Source organism: Elephantulus edwardii, unplaced genomic scaffold (assembly GCF_000299155.1).
Source record: "Elephantulus edwardii isolate Elephantulus edwardi_28Jun2011 unplaced genomic scaffold, EleEdw1.0 scaffold00318, whole genome shotgun sequence".
Lineage (NCBI taxonomy): Eukaryota > Metazoa > Chordata > Mammalia > Macroscelidea > Macroscelididae > Elephantulus > Elephantulus edwardii.
In genome coordinates, this window is record NW_006400068.1 from 1,138,165 (window position 1) to 1,162,409 (window position 24,245).

The window sequence follows — 24,245 nt, forward strand, 5'->3', positions numbered from 1 at the left end:
CCCTGTTAGAGAAGTTTCTGGATGCGCATAGGGATTTGATTCTTAGAAGGTCCCATTCATCTATTTTATCTTCTCTTGGTTGTAAATTTTTCAGAATACTGGAAAAACTCTTTATATTGTGGAATAGGACTACTAAAGTTTTTCCAAGCTTTTCTTGAATGAAGTTTATAGTCCTTGGTTTTAGTCCTAGGTCCATGATCGACCTTGAGTTGGTTTTTGTATATGGAGTGAGGTGGGGATCCTGTTTAATTCTTCTGCAGATAGTTTTCCAATTTTGCCAACACTATTGTACAGCAGCTCTTACACCCTGCCCTAAGCCAGTCTCACTGATTCTGATACACCAACCCCATTGCCCCAGTTTCTGTAACAATCCATCTCATCCAGGGTCTTCCACTTCTGCACTGTACTGCCATCCTTCTGAGTATGATGTCCTTCTCCAAGGATCGGTCCCCCTTAGCCACATGCCCAAAGTATGTGAGATAGAGCTTCAAAATTCTAGCCTCCAAGGAGATCGATTTGTTCCCCCCTCCCCCAAGACAGACTCATTTGTTATTGTGGTGGTCCATGGTATGTTCAAGATTCTTCTCCAGCACCACAACTAGAAGGCATTGATTCTTCTTCTGTAATCCTTAGTCATTATCCAACTCTGCTACATAGAAAGTAATTTTGAAGACCATGGCCTGGATTAGGTACACCTTAGTCACTAGACTGACATTGTTGCTTTCAGAACTCTGGAGATTTCCCTGACAGCACATTTTCCCAGTGTAATTCATCTTTTGATTTCCTGACTGCTGGTATTAAGAGTGTTGATTGTGGAGCCAACTAAGCTGTAATTGCTAACAACCTCAATCTCTTCTCCATCTATCATGGTATTGCCAATTGGTACAGTGGTAAGAATCTTTGTCTTCTTGCTGTTGAGCTTCAGTCCATATTGAAGACTATAATCCATGTGTTTTAATGCCTCTGAAACCTCCTGAAAGGTCAGCTATTAGTGGATTCCAATTCAGTCGTACACAATAACAACAACATCAGGAGGGACCAATCCCTAGAGAAAGGCTTCATGCTTGATGAAGTAGAGGTACAAAATCCATTGATATTGAGTTAGAATTGACTCATAGCTAACTCTTTATAAAGTTTTTTGAGGCTGTAAACAAGGGAGGAGTTTGTCCAACTTTGTCTCTCAGAGCAGTTGGTGGATTTGAACTGTGTACCTTGGGGTTGGTAGTGCAACTCTCTACCAACTTGGCTACTAGAGCTCCATTGTTGAAGTGGAAATACAGCAAAAAAGAGGAAGATCTTAATTGAAAGATATTTATACAACAGCTTCAACATGGGCTCAAACATATCAGAAGGACTTAGGATAACACTGGACCAAATTTCATTCTGTTGTACATGGGGTCTCTGTGAGTTAGAGCTCATTTAACAGCAAGTAATAACAACAACAACAACAACAACAACAATATCTATGTAAAGCTGCAGAAAGCATGGTAAGAATTGAGTCTTTATAGTGATTATTTTATAATTATATTAATTATTATACATAATACACAACTAGAAATATTGATGATATGCAGATGACACAATCTTGCTTACTAAAAGTGAAGAGTACTTGAAATACTTACAGAAGAAAAGAATATAGATTTCAGTAAGAATTACACCATAACATCAATAATAATAATAAAAAATCCTCACCACTGGAGCAATAGGCAACTTAATTGTAAATGGAGAAAAAAATTAAAATTGTCAATTGTTTCATTTTTATTGGATCCACAATCAACACTTACGTAAGCAACAGTGAAGAAGTCAAATGATACATTGCATCAAGCAAATGTACTGCCAAAGAAATCTTTGAACTGCCAATGAACAAGGATATCATTTTAGAGACTATATTGCAATTGCCCCAAGCCACTGGCTGAAAGTAAGGAATATTAGAAGAATGTCTGTTTATGCTAAATTGACTATGAAAAAGCATTGGACTGTGTGAATCATATCAAGTTGTGGCTAAGATTGAGAAAAATGGGAATCCCAGAACACTTAATTGTGCTTATGCAAAACCTATACCTAGACCAAGAGGCTGTTATGAAAACAGAGCAAGGGCACACTGCATGGTTTTAAACTAGAAAGGGAGTGATCAAGATTGTATTCTCTCTCCATATCTACTTAGTCTGTACGCTGAGCCTGTAGGAAATTATTCAAGAAGCTGGACTCTATGAAGAGAAATATGGCATCAAGATTGGAGGAAGATTCATTAATAACCTGTATTATGCAGATGATACAACCTTACTTGCTGAAAATGAGAAAGACTTAAAGCACTTGTTGCAGAAGATCAAAGAATACAGCCTTCAGTGTGAAATATTGTATTTCAATGTAAAAAAAAAAAAGATGCTCAACACCAGAGTGAGAGGCAACATCGTGACAGATGAAGAAAAGATTAAAATTGTCAACAACTTCATCTTAACTTGGATCCACAATTAACACCCTTGGTACCAGCAGTCAGGAAATCAGAAGATGAATTACACTGGGAAGGTCTGTAGTCAGGAAGCTCTTCAAATTATTGAGAAAAAAATGATGTCAGTTTGAGGACTAAGGTGCATCTGATTCAGGCCATGGTTTTTCTGATCACTTGCTATGCATCTGAGAGCTGGACTATGAATAAAGATAGCAGAGGAAGAACTGATGCTTTTGATCAGTGGTGTTGGAGAAGAGTGCTGAGCATCTCATGGACGGCCAAAAGGGCAAATATATCTTGGAGAAAGTGCAGCCAGGGTGGTCTCTGGAGGCAAAGACGATAACATTTTTTTTGCCTCATGCACTTCAGGCATGTTGTTAGGAGGGGCTTGAAGAGGAACATGCTGTTCAGAAAGGTAGAAGGTTGATGAAAGAGAGGAAGACTCTCAACCAGGTGGATTGACATGGTGACTGTTGCAATGGGTTCTTGTGTGTCAGAAAGTATGAGGATGGTACAAGATAGGATAGGGTTCAGTTCTATTGTTCATAGGGTAGCTAGGGGTCACGCTTGATGGCACAAAACAACAATAACAACAACAACAACAATGGTATTTTCAATTGTCTCACATGCACATAAAAGTTGGACAATGAATAACATTGATGTCTTTGAGCTGTGGTGCTTATATACAATAGTAAATATACCATGCATTGGCAAAATCTGCTGTTAGGGACTGCTCCAGAGTACTGAAAAGCAATGATGTCAGTCTAGAGACTAAGGTGCACCTGATTCTGGCCATATCTTCACAATTACTTGCTATACATTAGAGACCTGACAATGACTAAGGATTATAGAAGAAGAGCCAGTCCCTTAGAATTGTGGTGCTGGAGAAGAGTATCGAACATATTGTGGACTGCCAAGAGAAGAAACAGATATGCCCTGGAGATGGTGAAATAAAAATTCTGCTCCTTGGAGGCAAGCCTTTTGAAGTTCTGTCTCACATACTTTGGACATGTTGCCAGGACGGACCAATCCTTGGAGAAGGACATTATTCTTGGATGGGTGGAGGGCAGTGCAAGAGAGGAAGACCCTCAATGATATGGACTGACCCAGTGATTGGGGTAATAAGACAGTGGTGTGTCAGGGACAATGCGACTGGCTCAGGATAGAGCAGGGTTCAGAGCTATTGTACATAGATAGTGTTGCTTTGAGTAGCAGGCAGCTCGACAACACATAACAACAACATACAACCAAAATAATACACTTTTTTAAAATAAGGAGTTGTGCTGCCAAGCCAAAGGTGGGTGGTTCAAATCTACCTGCTCTTCTGTTAAAGAAAGACGGGCATTCTCCACCTGCACAATTTATAGCTGAAAATCCACTGGAGGGTCAGCTATGAGTCTATGAGTTAACACTGATGAGGATATGCGTTTGAGCTGTGATTCTGGAGAAGGGTGGTGAATATACCATGGACTGACAGGAGAATAAACAGGTTTATTCTGGAGAGGGTGAAGCTGAAATGCTCCTTGGACTCATGGATTCTGAAGCTTCATCTGACATACTTTGTACATGTTGCAAGGATGGGCCAGTTCTTGGAGAGGGGTCTCATGCTCGGGATGGTAGAGAGACAGTGAAAGAGGAGAAGACACTCGATTAGATGGATAGATTCAGTGATTGAAGTGGTGTGGGTAGGTGTGTTGGAGACAGTGAGGTTGGCACAGGATAGAGCAGGGTTTAGGGTTCTTGTACATAGTGTCGCTATGAGTCGCAGCAACTTGATGGCACATAACAACAACAAGGAGAATTTAAACCAGAGTTCTCCTTAAATGCAAACATAGTGAAACTTCATCTCATATATTTTGGTCATGTTATCAGAAGGAGCTATTCTGGAAAGTGATATCACACCTGGAAGAGTGGAAAGAGAGTCATCTAAAGGGAAAAAAGCCCTCAGACAAGCAGGATTGACAAAGTGACTGGAAAAGCACAGTAGAGATTGTGAGGAGAGCACAGGATACCAAGAGTTTCATCCTGTTTTGCATACAGTCATTATGCATCAAATCCAACTCCATGGCACCTAATAACAGCAGCAACAACAATAGCATATCACACTTTATGTTTTTGTATTTCCAGAGTCAAGCATAACTCAAACAGCTGCCATTAAATCAACTCCAAATCATGACAACATATATGTGTTGTTTCTGTTATGTTCTGTAAGGTTGCCTATGACTCATAGTAACCCTATGTATAAAAGCCCCGAACTCAGCCCTATCTTAAGACAAGCTCGCTGTCTTTGACAGTCCTACCCCCATTACCACTTACTATAACAATCCATCTCATCCAGGGTCTTCCACTCCTGTACCATCCCTCCAACCTTCCAAGAATGATATTCTTCTCCAAGGGCTTGTCTCTTCTGGCAACATGCCCAATGTATGTCAGAAAGAGCTTCAAAATCCTTGATTCCAAGGAGCATTTTGACTTTACCTATTTGTTCTCTTGGAAATCCATTGTATGTTCATTGCCTTCTCCAGAACCACATCTCAAAAGCACACATTTTTCTCCTATTGTCCTTAATCCTTGTGCAACTCTCTGATGAATAGCAAGTAATTGCAAAGATCATGGCTTGGATCAGGTGCACCTTAGTCTCCAGAATGACATCATTGCTTTTCAGTACTCTGGAGAGGTTTCTAACAGCATGTTTTCCTAATGCAATTTGTCTTTTAATATTCTGACTTCTGGTTCCAAGAGTGTTGATTGTGGAACCAAGCAAGCAGAAATTGTTAACAATCTCAATAGCTTCTTCATCATGTGTTGTTGTTACATGCTATCGAGTTGCCTGCCACTCATAGCAATTCTACATATAACAGCTCTGAAGCTTGCCCTATCCTGAGCTATTCTCACTGACTCCAACACACCTATCCACATTGCCTCAGTTGATGTATCAATCCACCTCATTGGGGTCTTTCTCTCTTGAACTGTCCCTCCACCCTTTCAAGTATGAAGTCCTTCTCCAAGGACCAGTCTCTTCTGGCCACGTGCCCAAAGTATGTGAGATGGAGTTTCAGAATCCTAGCCTCCAAGGAGAAACCTGCATTTACCCTCTCCAAGACAGGGTTATTTGGGGTTTTTTAGTGGTCAACGATATGTTCAAGACTCTTCTCCTGCACCACAACTTAAAAGCATCAATTCTTCTTTTCTCATCCTTGGTAATTGTCCAGCTCTCTGATGTATAGGAAGTATTTTAAAAGTAATTAGCTCTCAAATTTGAAAACTTAAAGGAGGAGGATCAGTTGTTAAGCAGAAACTAATGACTGGAACATGGACTGTGAGAAGCATGAATGTAGGAAAACTAGACATTGATAAGAAAGAAATGGAACACATACATATTGGCATATTAGGTACTGGCAAAATGAAATGGATTGGCATGGGGCATCTTGAATTGGACAATCATATTACCTACTGCACTGAAGATAAAAAGGTGAAAAAAACAGGGTCTCTTTCATAGTTAAAAAGTACAATTCTAGATTCATTTTGAAATATAATGTTATGGGCAACAGGATAATATCAATAACACATATAAGCTTCCTGTTAATACTACTATTAAGCGTTTGTTGTTGTTATGTGCCACCAAGTTGCCTGCAACTCATAGCAACCAGCCCTAAACTCTGCTCTTTTCTGTGCCAATCCTACCGTCTTTGATACACCTATCCCCATTACCCCAGGCACTGAGTCAATCCATCTCATCAAGGGTCTTCCTCTCTTGTGCCATACCTCCATGATCCCAAGCATCACATCCCTCTCCAAGGACTGGTCCCTCCTTGCAGCATGTCCAAAGGATATCAGATGACGCTTCAGAATCATTGTCTCCAAGGAGCATCCTGGTCTCATCCTCTCCAGGACTAACCTGTTTGTTCTCCTAGTAGTCCGTGGTATATTCACCACTCTTCTCCAGCACCACAGCTCCAAGGCATCAATTCTCCTATCATCCCTAGTCATTGTTCAGCTTTCTGATGCATAATAAGTAGCTACAAAGATTATGTATGAGAAGTAAATTAGTCTCCAGACTGACTCTTATTGCTCTTCAGTACTTTGGAGAGGTTTCTAACAATAGACTTTCCCAATGCAATTCATCTTTTAATTTCCTGGCTGCTGGTACCAAGAGTATTGATTGTGGAGCTAAGCAAACTAAAGCTGTTAACAATCTAAATATTTTCACCATCTATCATGATTTTGCCAATTGGCCCAGTCGTGAAAATCTTTGTTCTCTTGATGTTGAGCTTTAATCCATATTGAAGGCTGCAGTCCTTGACCTTCTGCAGCAAGTGCTTCAGTTCTTCCTCAGTTTCAGCAAGCAGGCTTGTGTTATGTTTAGAAAATGAATATTTTTGCTTATCATCACTGAACTTCAAAGGCGTACTACAAACTACAAATGATTATAGTCACAATAATCTGAACCACAGAGAAATTAGGTGCTCTGTTCACACAAATCATGGTCGCCAGAGAATTTGACACAGAGTTACTTTGACCTCAGTGTCTGAGATAGTTGCATTGTATCATGTTATCTCATTTAACTGTTCCCTCTTCATCACCAATATGCACCAGAGAAAACTACATAAAAATATTATAATATAGGCGTGGAGAATATATTAAGGTATTAGGAGTAGAAGAGAATGACATTGAGAAAATAAATGAAGGTAGGAAGCAAATCTGCCAACTATACACTCTTAGCAGAGGGATGGGTAAGTGTGGACAGTTTCAATAAGAAAAGGCAAAATAAGAAAGAATAAGTTCAGTCTGTCCCAGTTCCTTGTCAAGTTTAGTGAGTCAATTAGAATATGATTTTATTCAGATTTTTGTCTTCAAATTAACTAGTCAGTTAAAACATTAAGTCCTTCTTAAGGAACTTGTTTTCTATGTGTGAACATTTGTAAGCTAAATGCTCATGTATGTGAAACTGGGGAAAGAACACATTGGTTTACTGGAAACATTTAGAGAATGATGATTTTAATATTTTTACCAGCTGATTCAAATAAAAAAATATAAATAAGTAAACTGAAACAATGTGGTATCTCATTTACACATATTAATCTAACTATGCATTGTTACAAACTGAATTGTGTACTCCAAACTATGTGTTGTAACTCCTAAACCCTGTATCTGTGCATGTAGCATGTAATCTGACTTGGAAATTGAGTTTTGTGATATTAAACAGATCATATAGAAGTACACCAGACATTAAAGAGCAAATTAAACACCAAATAAAGGAATCATAGGAAGGGGAAGGTAGCTGACACAACCATGTGAAGATAATCAGAGAACTGCAAAACAGAAACAGAAGAGACAAAGACTTCTCCTTAGGGCTAACAGACAGAAGCAGCTCTCCCTGAAGTGAATTTTAACTTGAATTTCTATTTTTTTCTAGACTGTGAGAAATAAATTTTAATTTGTTAAAGCCAACCAATTGTCATAGGAACAAAGAAAACTGGAACAATCACTCTTTACTTTTTATTTGTTAAATATTTATTGATTTTCTACTATATCTGGCCTAGTGGTATGGAGCTGCACTGTCAACCTAAAAGCACGTGGTTTGAATCTATCAGCTGTTAGTTTAGAGAAAGTGAGCAATCAACTTCCTTGCAGTTACTGAAAACCTGCTGGAGGGTTAGCTATGAGTTGTTTCTGATTCAATGGCTCATGACAACAGAAACATCTGCTATATCTATAGGTCAAGGTTCAGATTAGTTGTTTTGTAGGGTCACTATGAGTCCTACTCAACTTGATGGCCTAACATCCACTGTCTAAGGAGTTCTGGTGGCACAGTATATTCCAAGTGGGCTATAATCCAAATGTTAGCAGTTCAAATCCACTGTCTGCTCTGAGAAGGAAAGCTGAGCAGTCTCCTCTTGTAAAGAATTGCAAATCTGATAAATGGTCACTATGAATCAGAAGTGATTTGATGACAGTGAGTTTTCTCTTTTGTTTTTAACTTGCTATATAAACCACCTTGATAATATAGAGTGTAACTTAATGGGTTGCTAACCTTTTTAAGGTCAGTGGTTCACTTCCACCAACATTCCTTAGGAGAAAGATTGGCAGTTTCTTCCCATAAAGAATTACAGGCTCAGAAATTCAATGAATGATCATTCTGAGTTGAAAATGGCTTGAGGTAGGTTTCGTTAGAATTAAAGTAGTTTCTGAGGGATTATTCTAGGTTAAATTGTGCCCTCTATGTAGTCACCTGTTTTTACTTTGCATGATATTTTCTTACTTTACTTTTTAGGCTAAGCTTAAATGTCTCCTCATCACTTATGTTCTTTATTATTAAGGAAATTTTAATTTATAACTTGATTATAGAGTTTATATTGTACCGTAATTATTTAGCTATATTTCTATCTTTCCCTTTCTATAACACTTAACTTCAGAAACTAAATATACTGATAGCTATACTTCTAAAGTCTAGCCTATATAGGAGGTAGCCAATAAATGGGGAATGAATATGTGACTGTATGAGCAACTGAGTAAAATACTAAACAGTTAATCATGTCGTGATGGTGAAGGCTGTGTGTCAACCTGGCTGCTTATAATTATTTTCATTGGCAGTCATAGTATAGTAATTATCTTGATAATAGCTGCTATAGAGCAATAATTTTCTTGACAAAATACAGTTTAAAATAATCACTTCTAAAGAGATATTTGTCATCAAATATGTTGAAAGAGAGTTTACTTGAGGGTGGAGCATCTAAATAAAATATATTGATATCTGGCAAAACTCTCTGGCTTTGTCATTGATGTGAAATTTTATCTTAATCATCGGACCTCCAATACTTTGGAGTTGAGCCAGATGCCTTCCATATTATTGCGTGGCAATTTGAGGTTCATCAGTCTCTGAAGCCAGCAGCATGCTGCCTTACCTTGCTATCTTGGATTTGTCGGTATTGTAGCTATGTGGGTGTAGCATGACACCTGGCCTATGGCCTTGGGACTTGCAGTCTGTACAATCTTAGGATCGTTTGAACTATTTCCTTGTAATCTCTCTCCCTCTGTGTGTGTGTAAGTATTACTGGTTTTGCTTCTCTAGAGAACCCAGTAAAAAAAACCAGATGAATAGAGACAATTAATGATATATAGGCTGAGATCTTTAGCAGTTCTTTGTAAATATCTCTGGCTGAATTACTGTAGTTCAAGCCAGCAATTCACAGACCTTTCTGATGGATATCTAGAGATCTAAAGTCCTTCAGCTTTACTGTGAAGCTGTATTTACTGTGATACTGTAACATAAAAGAAGCATCCCATAACCACCCAAGCTTTTTATTAAAGCACATGGAAAAAGACCTTGTGTTAAACACAACGTTTACCCACAAATTCCCTCCTATGGACAAGCAAGAAAATCATGGGTAATGCAGAGGACATAATGCCTGCTTTTTTTTTTTTTTTTGCCACCGCCCTCCCCCACAAGAAAATGTATCTGTAGAATGTTATTGTTTAACCGAATACAAATAATGTATGAAACAAAAAAGTAGACTCCTGTCTGGGCATCATAAACAGCACATCCTTTTGGACACCTTGCAAATTTAATATGAACTATTATAATCACAATAATATAAAACATTTTCTAGTTTTTTTGTTTTATATAGACTAATATATACAGTTGCTTTCTTTTACTCTGTAATTCAGTAAGACTGAGTGCACTGTGTTTAAAAAAAGGCATAGAAATATTGTAGCTTACAATGTGGAAATGACATTACCGTGCACATGCAGCTGAATATTCTGTTGTGTTTCTCCAGCTGCATTGGTAGCCACACATGTGTATCTGCCAGCATCTTCCAACAGGGCTTTGGCAATTTGTAGAACTCGACCAGAAGACTGTATCTAATTGGGAGCAGAAACATGGCAGCATTTTATGCTTTACACTTGGACTTGAAAACATTCTCTGAGATAGACAAACTCATTTAAATTTACAATATCTAATTATACTTCCATGCCAACATCTTAATTATCTTTTTATACATTCGAGCCAAATCACTTCATCATGCATAAGAAAATAGACTAATTTGATTGAAATGCTTTTGCTATTCATTGGAAAAGGCAAAACAAAACAGCCCAAGGCCAGCCTGCTGGTAGGGTCATAAAACTTCACTGAATAAAAAGACTTCAGCACTGAACTATGAGGTATGTGATGAAAATGTAAGTTATTTGAAAAAAAATGTGGCCACATTTATATAACACTTCATAAATAGCTTTAAAACAACAATCTTTTTTGATTAAATGGTCACCAGAGCCAGAAAAACAACAAAATTTATAAAATATGACCAATGGGAATATAGATAAATTTCTCCCTGACTGATTTTCTTTCTTTCAGTCTTAAGTTCACTGCAATTGATTTCCACCATCTTGAATGTGATTTTCAGAAGTCACTTTTATTATTCAGAGCTTCCTAGTAACTTCCAACCACAATATCCAGAGGCCTACTTAACCTCATATTCTCTTCCACCACTTATAACATTTAGACTTACTCCTTGAAACTCTACTCTAAATGTCAAAACACCAGAATTTACTTAGTTCTAATTATCTGAATTTCTTAGGATACTTGTTTCTAGAATCTGCTCCCTTTTCCTGACCCACAAACAGGAAATCTATTTCCTCATACACCTTATCTGAACTCATGCTCTGGAAAAAAATCTTGTGGATACCCTAACTCATCGGTTTAGCCTCAGTATCTCTTCTGAGTGTCACATTTTTGTTTCTAATGGCTTGTTGGATATGTTAACACAAGAAATTTAACATCTCCAAAACTGAGTATATAAAAGTGTTTCTTTTAAATCTCTAAAACCATCTCCTTATTTCATGTTCCCAAACATTTGTAATTACACCCATTTCCTTTCCAGTTGTCAGGTTTAAGAGCCCACTTTGGTCCTCCAATTACTTATATCATTGGATGTTTCTCAGATCCCCCTGTCCATTGCCACAGCTACTAAGGGATTATAATAGCGTCATGACTAATGTTCCAGTGTCTCCAATCATCGCAACTGCTAATCTGTCTTGCATTCTGTTGCCAGAATAATTTGTCTAAAATGCAAATTTGATTATTTTACCAGGTCTCATTCAAATCTCATTCACGGTTCCTCACTTTGCCCAGAATGAAATCTGAACTCAGCATAGCCCTCCAAGTGAACCACATTTTGATTCTAGATGATCTCCCATCTAAACATCCACATAACGGATTCTCCAGTCATATTGTGCTACTTTAAATATCCTACACTTTATGCGACATATTTATACATTTATATCCACCTTGGGACCATTTTGCCTGGCTTTTAAAAGCTTCTTAAGACTATGCATAGGGTTGGTCCTCTCTCCTTTTATACCCCATTATTCCCTCCTTTGATTAACTCACCCATGCCCATAGTTTCAAATATTTATGTGTAAGTGCCCAGAGAGAGGTCTATTTTGAGTTCCAAAAACATACACTTTATCTGCCTAACATTTCACTGCTTTATCTCAAAATCCCCCCTTATACTCCAAAAATTTAAACCTCAAATAATGGTGGGGTTTTTCTGTTTGTTTGTTTTTATTTTCTTTTTCAAACCTGCCCTTTTCTGGTATCACTATCCATATAGTTTTGTAGTTTAGATACTTGGAGGTTTTCCTTTATATTGGCCTTCCTTCATCCTTTAGAAATAATCTATGATGGAACTTTAATAAATTGACTATAATTATCAAATCTATTCATACATTCTCATCTCAATGGCAAGTATATGAATCCAAATACTATTATCTCTCTCTTGCCTATAAATCTGGTCTTCCCAGGTCAAAAATTCCTCCAATTCATCTTTCAGAAGAAACAATATAACTACCTAAAATGGAAACCTCATCATACCATTCTATTTTTACAAGCTTTCAAAATCTCCCATTGCTTTAAAATAAAAATAGTCATTACCAATATTTAAATACATCCTTCTTACTCTCTAGTTTCCACTAATACCATTTTAGAAGAATTAAATTTGCTTAATTTCATGTTCTTGAGATGTCTAATATTTTTATCACTCTGATTCGTTTTCCTTCTGTATATTTATGTATACTTCTTTGTGTGTACGTCTCTGAAATACACAGTTTTCTTCTATTCACCTACTTACCTCCACTTTCTTCCAATCTCTATTCGAAGTATTTCTTATGAATTGTTCTAATACTCAAAGGTTTTGCTCATTATAGCCCTCCGGTTTTCCCCTTAAAATCAGTTAATGCAGTATACAATTATACTTTCATATGATGTTGTTGCTGTTAGGTGCTGTCAAGCCAACTATGACTCATACTGACCCTCTGGACAATGAATGTGAACCTTGCTCTATCCTGTGCCGTCCTCATTATCTCTGTTATACTATAGCCCAATGCCACCGTCATGGTATCAACACATCTCATTGAGTGTCCTCCTCTCTTTGATTGACCTCCCACCTTTCTACGCCTAATGCCCTTTTCCAAACCCTCCTATAAGAGGCTCAAAGTATGTGAGATGATGTTTATAATCTTTGCCTCTAAGGAGCAATATGGTTGCACTTTCTCCAAGATACATTTGTATGTTCTTTTGGCAGTTCTGGGTATATTCAGTACTCTTCTCCAACATCACAACTCAAAGGCATAAATTCTTCTTCTGTCATCCTTAATCAATGTCCAACTTTCAGATGTATAGCAAATAATTGAAAAGACTATGGCTTCTATCAAGTGAACTTTAGTCTTTAAATGACATTGTTCTTTAGCATCTTGTAGAAGTTCTGGGCAGATTTTCCTAATGTAGCATGTCTTTTGATTTCTTGACTGCTAGTATCAAGAGAGTTAATTATGGATTCAAGTAAAAGGAAATTGTTGACAACTTTAATCTTTTCCATTTACATTATGTTGCTTATTGTACCCAATACTTTCATATGATTTGGTGATAAATATTTGTCTTCCAAATAAGGAGTTGTTATTTATACTATATTTGAAAGATACATACTGATTTTTAGTAGAAAAGTGTTAGTTCCATTGGATTTGAAAAAAAGGAAACATAAATAAGCAGCTCTTCTACCACTACTTCTAATCAATCTCATCTATCATAAATTAGTCAATCATATCTTCCATCAATAAGAATTTGCTAAAAGCAAAAATCCAAGCCAAACTAGTCACCTATTTTTATTCTCATGCTATTTTTGTTGTTATGTGCCATCCAGTTGCCTATGGCTCAAAGTGACCCTGAGAACAATGGCTCTGAACTCTGCCCCATCCTGGGTCAACCTCACCATCTTTGATGTACTTGACCTCATTGTCACATGTGTCAATCCATATCATTGAAGGTCTTTCTTTCTTACACTGACCTCCTACCATTCCAAGCATGATATTATTTCAATATAAACATCTTTTAATTCTTCCAATTTAAAAATTCTATAATTTAGATTATCTAGGATTTTAATGGGGAACACTGGTGACCTCATGGTAAGGTGCAGCTGAAAAGTTTACAGTTCAAATCCACCAGCTGCTCTGCAAAAGAAAGATGGACAATCTCTTCTTGTGGGTTTTGCTGCTTCTGAAAGCCTATTGGAGGGTCAACTGAGGATCAGATCTTACTTGATGGTACATAACAATTACAACAGGATTTCAATCAATCTGTGTTATCTACCCATTCATCCACACATGTTGTTGTTATTATGTACCACTGAGTTGCTTATGACTCATAATGACCTATTATTAATGGAATAACTAATATTCCTAATGGATTAAGAATTATGTACCAGGATGATTCATGGTAAAGAACATGTAAGTGAACAAAGCTGAGTTTCCCCTTCCTGAAATTGACAATTATTTTTTAAGAGTTACTTCACATGGGTTTTAATTTAATTAAAACATGGATACTTTAATCTCAGGATTATTCTTGGTGAACAGACTAGAGGGGTTTATTGGATTACTATTAATAAACAACGTATATGCATTCATGAGACATTAATTCTTCAGTCATTAAAACAGGTTTAAGCCAAAATAGAAAAATTCCAACCACAATGATCAAATCAATATCACTTTAAAGGTTTTAATTACTTCAATTCTTTAAATCAAAATACTAGATTATTCTGAATAACTCCACAGAAAACACATCATGTTTTAATAAATTTTCCACAAAATACATCCAAAAGAAAATTCTATTATTAAGAAAGAAGAATATGATACAGCCTTTCCAAATTGGGCTCAGCAGTAGTTCTGCTTACTTTGAGGTTTCCGTGGGCAGTGTTCACAGGTTGGCCATCTTTTAGCCAAGTGAGGGATGGATTTGGGATGCCATTGGCTATACATTGCAGAGTGATAGACTTGTATTTTATCACAGCTCTCTCAGAAAGGCCCGAGGGTTTGATTGTTGGAGGAACTAGATACAAGAAATTGGAGGAAGGAGGATGTGAAGGAGAAAAGAAAAAAAGAAAAAAAATGATAACCAATAGGGTCAAATTATATACATGAAATTTTAAAATGTAACAAATACATTCATTTAATTTCATAAGTTTATTATAATATTTGCTACGTTTAAAAATTACTGCTTCTTTAATTATGGATCTCTAATTTTTTCAAAGACAAAATAAGTGTGTGCAGTTACTGCAATCCACATCCATGTTTGGTTTACAACTTTTGTTGTGCCTCTTCAGTCTATAATAACCTTCCCTTTCTCTAGAGTGACCTGTTTAAGTCAGCAGGCATTTCCAGTATCCCACATTATACTGTATGACTTTGCCCTCAAGACTATTGGAACCAGGGATGGTAACTTCAGTTAAGCTGGAACTGCCAGATTCCTCCTTACAAAGATAGGAATTGATATTGAGAAACAGAAATACTCATATTCCATCACTGAATTGTATGAGAAGAGGGGGAAGAAAAAATAGTCTTCAGAGACAGAGAAAAGAATGAAGTTGACATTCACAGAAACCTCTGCTTGGGGCTTCCAAGTGACTCTCTGGTTTCTGGGCACAGTCCCTCCTTTCCCGTCTGTGGGCAAGCGAGACACTTAATACTCTGGCAAAAAATTGCTTCTATCATTATATTAATGATTATAACCCGTATTTTCCAGTTCTGTGAATGCATTTATTTGTCCTGGATCCTTCAATAACATCTTCAGTCTCCATTTTTGGAAATGACTTTATTCATACTTGTCTCATGTTATAGCTAAACCCTTGGATATGGATACAATCTCTTTTCCTTCAAATTGGCTATCTTCCTTTTCTATCTTATGGGTCCTCATTCCCCAGATTCTGGTTTTCTCTTCAGAATATACTTCCCAACATTTCAATATTTAAATTCTGATTAACTTCATTCATTTGGTATCCCTTGTCTCGAACTCAGTAAAGTGCGTTAACAGTTATCATTAATTCAAATTTCCATCCTTCACACTGCTTTCCACAATTCAAGGTGTCTCTAAAGTAACTGAGGTACAGTAGAAATGATACAGTGAAACAATACACATGAAAGAAACATTTTTACATGTGATGCTCTTGTGCCCTTTATAGTTTACCATGAACAGTGACTTCAAATTCTTTCTTGTGATCTCCTGCAGTGTTCGTTGCCACACACCGATAAAGACCCGTGTCTGACACTTGAGCCTGTGCAATAACCAGCTTGCGTCCATTGAGTAAAATCTTGAATCCATCTCTTTCATCGACTGGCTGATCATCCTTTAGCCACCTATAGGAAAACGAAACCAAAACGGAGTCTAAAATGTATTTGAAATAATTATGATCTTAGAAGCTCACTCGAAAATAAAATGACATAAATTGAGAGGAGAAGGAAAAAGGAAACTTGCCAAACTCAAGAGTTAGTATATTTTTGGTACTCACCGAATTAAAACAATGTTTGAGTTCGTTATTTTTTGCTAATTTTAGCTAAAGAAAGAGGTAAATTCCCTTAGGCATTGCCCATTTCAAATTTTTAAATAATATTGACTGCAAAACCCCATGCAATCTTCAAACATCTGTAAAATGAAAATGTGAAATCTTACAGTATTTTGTTTACATTTCTAGTGAAAGTCATCACATTCCATTCAATTTTACAATCATATGTGAATCTTATCCTGGCACTTCACCTGTGTATGCTCTTTTCTCAAGGTTTACAAAGGAGTATGTTAAATAAATACTTTGTGAATAAAGATATGAGAAGAAAGGATCTGTAAACAAAAGTGCACGTTAACACATTATTTCCCCAATATGCTTTGTACATTTTAATTTAGTATTTTTGCATAAAATAAACCAATATAAATAATATGCATAGTCATATATAATATGCACCATACATATAAGGAACAAATGTGTAAATGGGTTGCTGTTTGAAAAAAAATGTCCAGTTTAATTTCCATGATATTTGTATTGAAAGAAGGTAAACATTTAAGTTATAGTAAATATATAAGGTTTAATATTTTGTCTCTAGAAAGTAAAAAAGTGTAACATTTTTAAGGACAGATAGTGGTGTTCCTATAATTGGAAAATTTGAGCATTCTCTAAGTAAAAGTTCCCCTACATACAGAATAGAAAGCAATTTCATGCAGTCACTTTTTAATGATATAGCATTACTTACAGGGTAGTTCTATAACATTCAAATTAAAAGTGGGAGGTATTTAGACATACCAAAACCCTTACATGATAGTTGGTGGTGGTGATCCTGTCACTTGACAATCTAGTTCCAGTAAGTTATTAATCATCACAATGAAGTAAGATGTTTCATCTCCTCCTTCTACCACTGGTGGCACTAAAAAACCAAAGAGGACATAACATGCAAACAACAGAGGTACAGAAAAAAAATACATCATTTCATTAACAATAATAAGCGACCAGCAGTAAAGATGAGTAATCACTATCATTGTAATTTAGTAGAAAAGAAGGATTTGCAGCCCACTGACAACTGATTGTTTCAAAATTTTCTACACTAAACACTAGCTTTGATCCACTAATGTTCTTTTGAAATACTGTTATTATTTCTTCATTAGTCTACAGACATTGTGTTTCAAATGTATTATAGATATCAAGTGTGCTTATGTATAAGGGAGTGTTCCTTATTTTTCAAATAAAAAATAATTTAAATAGAATGGGTGATAAATCCTCTCTGAATGTTTGGCAGAATTCAGCTGTGAAGCCATGATACATTCACACAATGGAATACTATGCAGCAAGAAGGAACAATGATTTTTTAAATTATTACATAACTTGAGAGGGTCTGGAGAGGATTATACTGAGTGAACTAACTCAGTCTCATAAAGATAAATATTGTATAAAACCATTATTGTAGAATGAGTATAAGGATCCAAGAGGGGTGGGAGAGGCTGGAAGCAGAGGGATGAAGATGGGCAGGGGAAGAAGGGGTTAATCATGTGGTTGTACAATTTGATGGGGTGGCTGTGAGGGAAATTGAAAGAATCTGTCTTGAAAACAATTTTGTAAACAAATAGAAAATGAAAATAGAAAAAAAACAACTAAAAGGGAAAGTATTCCCAAAATTGGCCCATCTATTAAAAAAGATCTTCAATTTATAAAGAAAGGAACAGAGACACTAGCTTACAGGTTGAATCCTGAATTCTAGAGCCCAATTTTCCTGTTATCTGAATGTCTATGAAAAAGACCATGGTGGACTCACAGAAATAAAAGAGTATACAGATGTAAAAATATATCTGTATCTCTACATTAACAAACAAAGTATACCTATGTGGTCGACTTGTAATGATGTGGATAAAGTGAATATCTTTTGGGTTGTTTTTAAGTGCCTAGATTTGAATACAACTCATAGTGACCCTATTAACAATAACACTGTCTTATTCTGTGTCATCCCCATCAATTTGGCTACAGCCCGTAGCTGTAGTCACTAGGTCAATCCATCTTGTTGGCAGTCATTTTCCCATTTGCAACTCTCTATCTTTCCAAGCATGATGTCCCATTCCAAGGTGTAGCCTCTTCCAGTAATATGCCTAAAGTAATACACAAAGCTTATTTGAAGGCAAGCATCCTTGCCTTCAAGGAGCATTCTGGTTACACTTTTCCAAGCCACATCTGTTCATTCTTTTGGCAGTCCATAAATCTATAGTCTTCTCCAGCACCCCAGCTCAAAGGTGTTAATTTTTCTGTCTTCCTTATTCACTGTATAGCTCTCAGATGCATATCAAGTGATTGAAAAGACTATGACTTGAATCTGGGACACCTGAAGTCTTCAAACTGACATTGTTCCTCAGGAGTGGTCCCTGATCGCAGACTTCCCTAGTGCAATAAGTCTCTTGATTTTCTGATTGCTGATCCAAGCAATAGGGATAACTTCAATAATTTTCCCCCATCTATCACAATGTTCTTTATTGATCCAATTGGGAGGATTTTTGTTTTCTTAATGTTGAGATGTAATAAACATTGAAGGTTATATGATCTTCTGCAACAATCATTTCAAGTTCTCTTCAATTTCAGCAAGCAAGGTTGTGTTATCTGCATAAAGTAGATTGTTGATAAGTTTCCCTCTGATCTTGATGCCACCTTCCTATTCATAGAGTTCAGCCTCACAAATTATCTGCTATCTGCTCAGTATACACAGTGAATATATATGGAGAAAGGATATACCCCTGACACATATCCTTCCTGCTTTTAGACCATGCAGTGTTTTTTTGTTCCATTTGAACAACAGCTTCATGATCTAGGTATAGATTTTGTATGCATTTAATTAAGTGTTCTGGGATCCCTATTCTTCTCAATATTAGCCATAGTTTGTTCTTATCTACACAGTAATGTGCCTTTGAACAGTTGATAAAACGTAAATAGACATTCTAACAGTATTCTCTACTTTCATCCAGGATCCATCTGACATCAGCAGTGATATCCCTGGTGCTATGTTATATTCCAAACCTTGATTAAACAACTGGAAGCTCTATGACAATGTATGGTTCTAGCCATTTTTAAATGCTATTTAACAATATTTGGATTGGATGTGATATTAATATTGTTCTATAATTTGCACATTGTGTTGGGTCCCCTTTCTTGGGAATGGGAACAAATACTGATCTCCTCTAATCCATTTGCTAGGCAGCTGTTCTCTAAATTTCCTGGCAGAGGCTGATGAGTCCACCAGCCAGGTAGACTCACTGACATGGTTCAACTAATAAGTGCAATTACATCCAAGGTTGTATCAGTTACTCGAACCATGTCAGTTGATATACAATAAATTCCCAGAACCTTATTTTCTCAATGCTTTCAGTGCAGCTTGGCCTTTATCATTCATCACCATTAGCTCTTGTTCTATGGTACTACTTCAAATTTTTCACTGTTGATTAATCCTCTTGATACAATTCCTTCCATCTTCTCTTTATGCTTCTCTATCATTGAAGATTAAAAATGGAAGAACTCACTAGGCATTTCTCAATCTGAAAGAACTAAAAATCTTTTGAGTAGAAACAAATAAGCAAGGTGTAGAGATTACTAATATGGGAGATAGTCAGTCTTAACTCCTCCTGCTCAGTTTAAACAGAGTAGCTTTCAACGCAGAAAACGGGAATCTATCAGCAGGAAAGAAGAAACAAAGAGGGACGCCTGGAACCATTTGTGCCAGATATGCCTAAATGAGATACACTGGGACTTCGCCAGAGCAGAGACAGAAGCAGAGATGGCAGAGAAGCAGAAACAGACTGAACTGGAGCTGCTGCCCCACAGGACAAGAGGTAGAGGCTTTAGCCAGATTTGCTAGAGCACTAGGGAGCACTAGAAGGCAGGGCAAAGAGAGCTTTGTAACCCTGGTTGAAAACCATAAGGCTGAAGGTCAAAGTGGTTTGTGAGCATGCTTCAGAAAGCTGTTCTTGTTTGTATCTTGTTTATAATCTGTTACCCTTAACAAACTCCATATTTGTATGGTGTGAGTTGTGTAGGGCTCTGCAATGTATTAGTAGACTTAGTAATAGAGCAGTGAGAGTCCAGAGAGGGACAACTGGTGTTAGAATTGACAGAAGAAGGTGCAAAACATAGGATCATGTCTAACCTCATAGAACTCTGTTTTATGTCATGAATGTTGTAAATGGGGAGTATTTCCATGTGTACGGTTAGGCACCCAAGCGTCGAGGACTCTCCTTCATAGGGTCACTATGAGTCACCTACAACTCAACAGCACTTAACAACAACAACAACAACAAAACGATTATATGAGGTAAGACACAGTCACTTCAACATCCCAACATCAGCCACACTATATTTTTGTAACCTATTGAAACAAGGCAAGAATTAAACGAGTTTACAGATTTTGGAAACTCCTGTTATAAATCCAACTCTTGGTAATAAACAGTCCAGAATGGAACATAATAACTAAACCTTCTCTGATATTAATACTTCTTTCCTTCCTTCATTCTTCCCTTTCTCCCTCCCTCCCTCCCTTCCTTCCTTAACTAGTTAGATTCTCTATCAATCTGAGGAATCAAGCAATGATGTCTTTATTTACCTAAAACCTCAACTTCATATTTTATTTCTTTTTCTCCTGCTATACTGGTAGCCACACATATGTATTGTCCACGGTCAGCTTCTAGGGCATTCATGATTTCAAGTTTCTTCCCACCAGCTTCAATGCGGATGTGGTCACTGGCTTTCACAGGTACTCCATCTTTTAACCAGGTGAGAAGAGGAGTAGGATTGCCGGTAGCTTTACACTCCAGTGTCAGAGAATGAGCAAGAATCACTTGCTTATTCAAAGGTGTAGTCAAGTCACCTTCAATCATTGGGGGAACTAAGTAGACAAAAAAATATCAATTAAGGCATTGCTTTGTGTAGTCACAAAATACACAAAATATATCTCAAAGAAACAAAAGTGTTATTATTTCTCACGTAGACTGACTACAGGAGCTACCAATATTCCCATGCCCCTTGAAGCTATTGAGGAAAGAATTTCTGAGTTTGGTTGACCTGAAATGATTATAATTATTTCACGATATATTGTACTGTGTCTAGCTAATAAAGACTAATAGTGAGGAAAGATCTTAGTCTTATCGGCAGATTACTTTCTTCATAGAAATAAAAAGATATGGATGACAGAAGCACCATTGAATAGACATTTTTTTGGTCATCTTCAAATATAAAAATATAAATTGTCAAAATCATGTGAAAAATTCCTCCAATTCTTTTCCATGCATAATAATGGAATAATGGACATTACCTACATCAGTTATTTATTAAGGAGCTAACTGAAAGAGGGCATTGCAAAAAATGAGTAGAGACAATGTAATTCTTTACCATAGATGTCCACATGGAATGATTTTTCAGCGGTTCCAGCAACATTGGTTACATGACACATATATGTTGCCGAATCAGAGATCTGTGCCCGAGGGATCTGGAGAAATTGTCCTTTATCGATATAAAGTGTTTGTGAGCTGGATATTACCGGCTGGCCATCCTTATACCAAGTAATCGCAGGCACTGGAAGTCCTCGGGTTTCGCATTCCAGTTTAATTACACTGTTTATCAATGCTGATATTTCTGTGGTGACATTTCCTCCTTTAATACTGGGTGGAACTACAAAGATTTCAGAACAAAAACAAATCTTGTAAGCCTCAGCATCTGCATCAGAGTCTTAAAAGTTAAAGCTGTCTATAGAAAGCATTTCAAGTGATTACAGTATTAGAGGCAATTAGCTTGTGATTAATCCACTTATAATTAGTTGCCCTTCTTGTCAAAACAGTCTTTATTATCCTCTTTTGAGTTTCAGATTTCAGTGGAAGCAAAAAGCCACAGCTCTGGTTCCAGGGGTTCATTTAAGTTCAAGAGATCATATTAGAATAACTAAAAAGTTATGTTTAACAAACAAAGCAAAACAAAGAGAAATTCCACTTAAAGAAGATACTGAATTTGAAATCAGGCCAAGAAAGCTAAAGCATCCTTGTTATGATTGAACTGCATGCTCTGTCCCCACGGAACACAGAAGTTCTAAGTGCTTTAAGAATCAGCTACTGGTAATAGCTGTGGAATTCTAAATTTTTGCTTCTTGCTATTTTGGGGTGTTGGGTGGGGGGAAATCTACCAAGAGCTCATTCACTCGACTTTAATCATTTAATTGGCTACATGTGTGTTGTCATCCACAATTCAGCATCCACATGCCTGGCCTCCCACATCACATGAGCACTGTGCTGGTTGGAAAAACAACTCAAGTGGCTCAGTGCCTGCAAATTATTCTCAACAGGGTCATTCCAGAATAATATCCTAATTGTTACAGTCTAAGAGAAATCAAACGGCATATGCTGAATGGAGTGTCTATATGTAACTGAAACAGAATTTTAATTTTAGAATGGTTTGAGATTTACAGAGTTCCCTGAGCCTCACATCCAGTTTCGCTAGCTAACATTTACTTGCCTTACATATTAGGTTACTGTGATACATTTGCCATTGCATGTTGTGTTGCTAACTCAAATAGCTGTGGTTCGAGTCCACCAGGGGCTCCTCGAGGGAAAGACGGGAAGTCTCCTCCCATAAAGATTTACAGCCTCAGAGACCTAATGGAAAGTGGCTGTGTGCTGGGCTTTCTTTGATGACAATAAGTTACTTTCTTTTCTTGGTCAATACAGCAAGAAATCCTTGCTGGCACTGCAGTTAAAGCAAAGGATCTAGTATTAATTCTTAGTGATTCTATCATTGGAAATCCTATGGGCTTCCCTGAGGCAAAGTAGCAACTATACACCATTGAATTTGAATTTCTTTTCTTTCTTAAACCCAACTATAATCTTATACAAATGATAACCTAATGCCCCTTTTCTGTTTCATATTTCCACTCACGATATCAGGTTACATGTTTTGCCATGTTGCCTCAGGCTTCTCAAACTGACAATTTCTTGGACTTTGCTCATTCTTGATGACCCTGAGATTCTGGAAAAGTACTGGCCAAGTATTTTATAAATGGGTCTGGAATGGAGCTTATTTTTTTTTTTTTTAATGTGTTGATAGATTACAAAAGTAAAGTACCATTCTCATTATATCAAGTACACATGCAATCAATATTATTTATAAATGTGGTTGATTTTTTTGTTCACCTGACTCAGGTAGAAATTGTCAGTTCTTCCCTCTGTAAAGTCACTCCACCTTTTTTAAAAAAAATCTATTTTGAGGTAGCATATGTTCAGTTGAATAGTGCAAATGGATAAGCACATGGCTACTAGTTGAAACGTTGGTGATTTGGGCTCACTCATCATGGCCTGGTGGTAAGGAGTTCCACTGCTAACACAAAGGCAGGTGATTGGAGCCACAAGCCCCTATGTAGGGTCAAGATGGACAAGCTCCGCCTGTGCAATTTAGAGACTCCAAAACCCTCCTGTAGGGTCAGTTCTAAAATTATTGCAACTTGACAGCACCTAACACTGCAACCACCATAGGAACCTCAGAAAGTAGACTTGGTGAAGTGCTTTTGAAAGATTGCCGCTGTTGTTTTTGTTATGGGAAGTCAAATTGCCTGCGACTCACAGATTAAAGTGTTATAAACCTGGTGGGAAATATCTACTCCATAACACCTGGGGTTGCCTTGAGTTAGAATTGACTTGAGCAACTGACAACCATAATATCTGTGTGGAAGACATTTTCAAAGATAAATCACATATAATACTTTAACAGACCAACATTAGTAGTTGTACAATTGCGGTTAATTTTGATGATGTTGTTGTGTACCGTTGAGTCAGAACCTTCCCATAGCTGACCCTCTGGTGGGTTTTCAGAGCCAGTTAATTGGAAGGGAGGAGATCGCCCATCCTCCTGCAGAGCGGCTGGTGGGTTTGAACTGTGTGGTTTGGGGATTGCAGTGCAGCTTCTTATCACTAGGCCACCAG

At 37.1% G+C, this 24,245-nt stretch overlaps 1 protein-coding gene across 1 annotated transcript in view; it reads right to left on the reverse strand.

The window, feature by feature from the left end:
* Positions 1-24,245, reverse strand: part of HMCN1 (hemicentin 1) — a 763,653-nt gene that overhangs the window by 257,568 nt on the left and 481,840 nt on the right. The window contains exons 32-37 of the mRNA XM_006901311.1: positions 21,673-21,951; positions 20,888-21,169; positions 17,077-17,185; positions 15,960-16,129; positions 14,671-14,825; positions 10,189-10,312 (exon numbers count right to left, since the gene is read on the reverse strand). Of these exons, the coding sequence (XP_006901373.1) occupies positions 10,189-10,312; positions 14,671-14,825; positions 15,960-16,129; positions 17,077-17,185; positions 20,888-21,169; positions 21,673-21,951 (1,119 nt within the window). The remainder of the gene's footprint in view (positions 1-10,188; positions 10,313-14,670; positions 14,826-15,959; positions 16,130-17,076; positions 17,186-20,887; positions 21,170-21,672; positions 21,952-24,245) is intronic.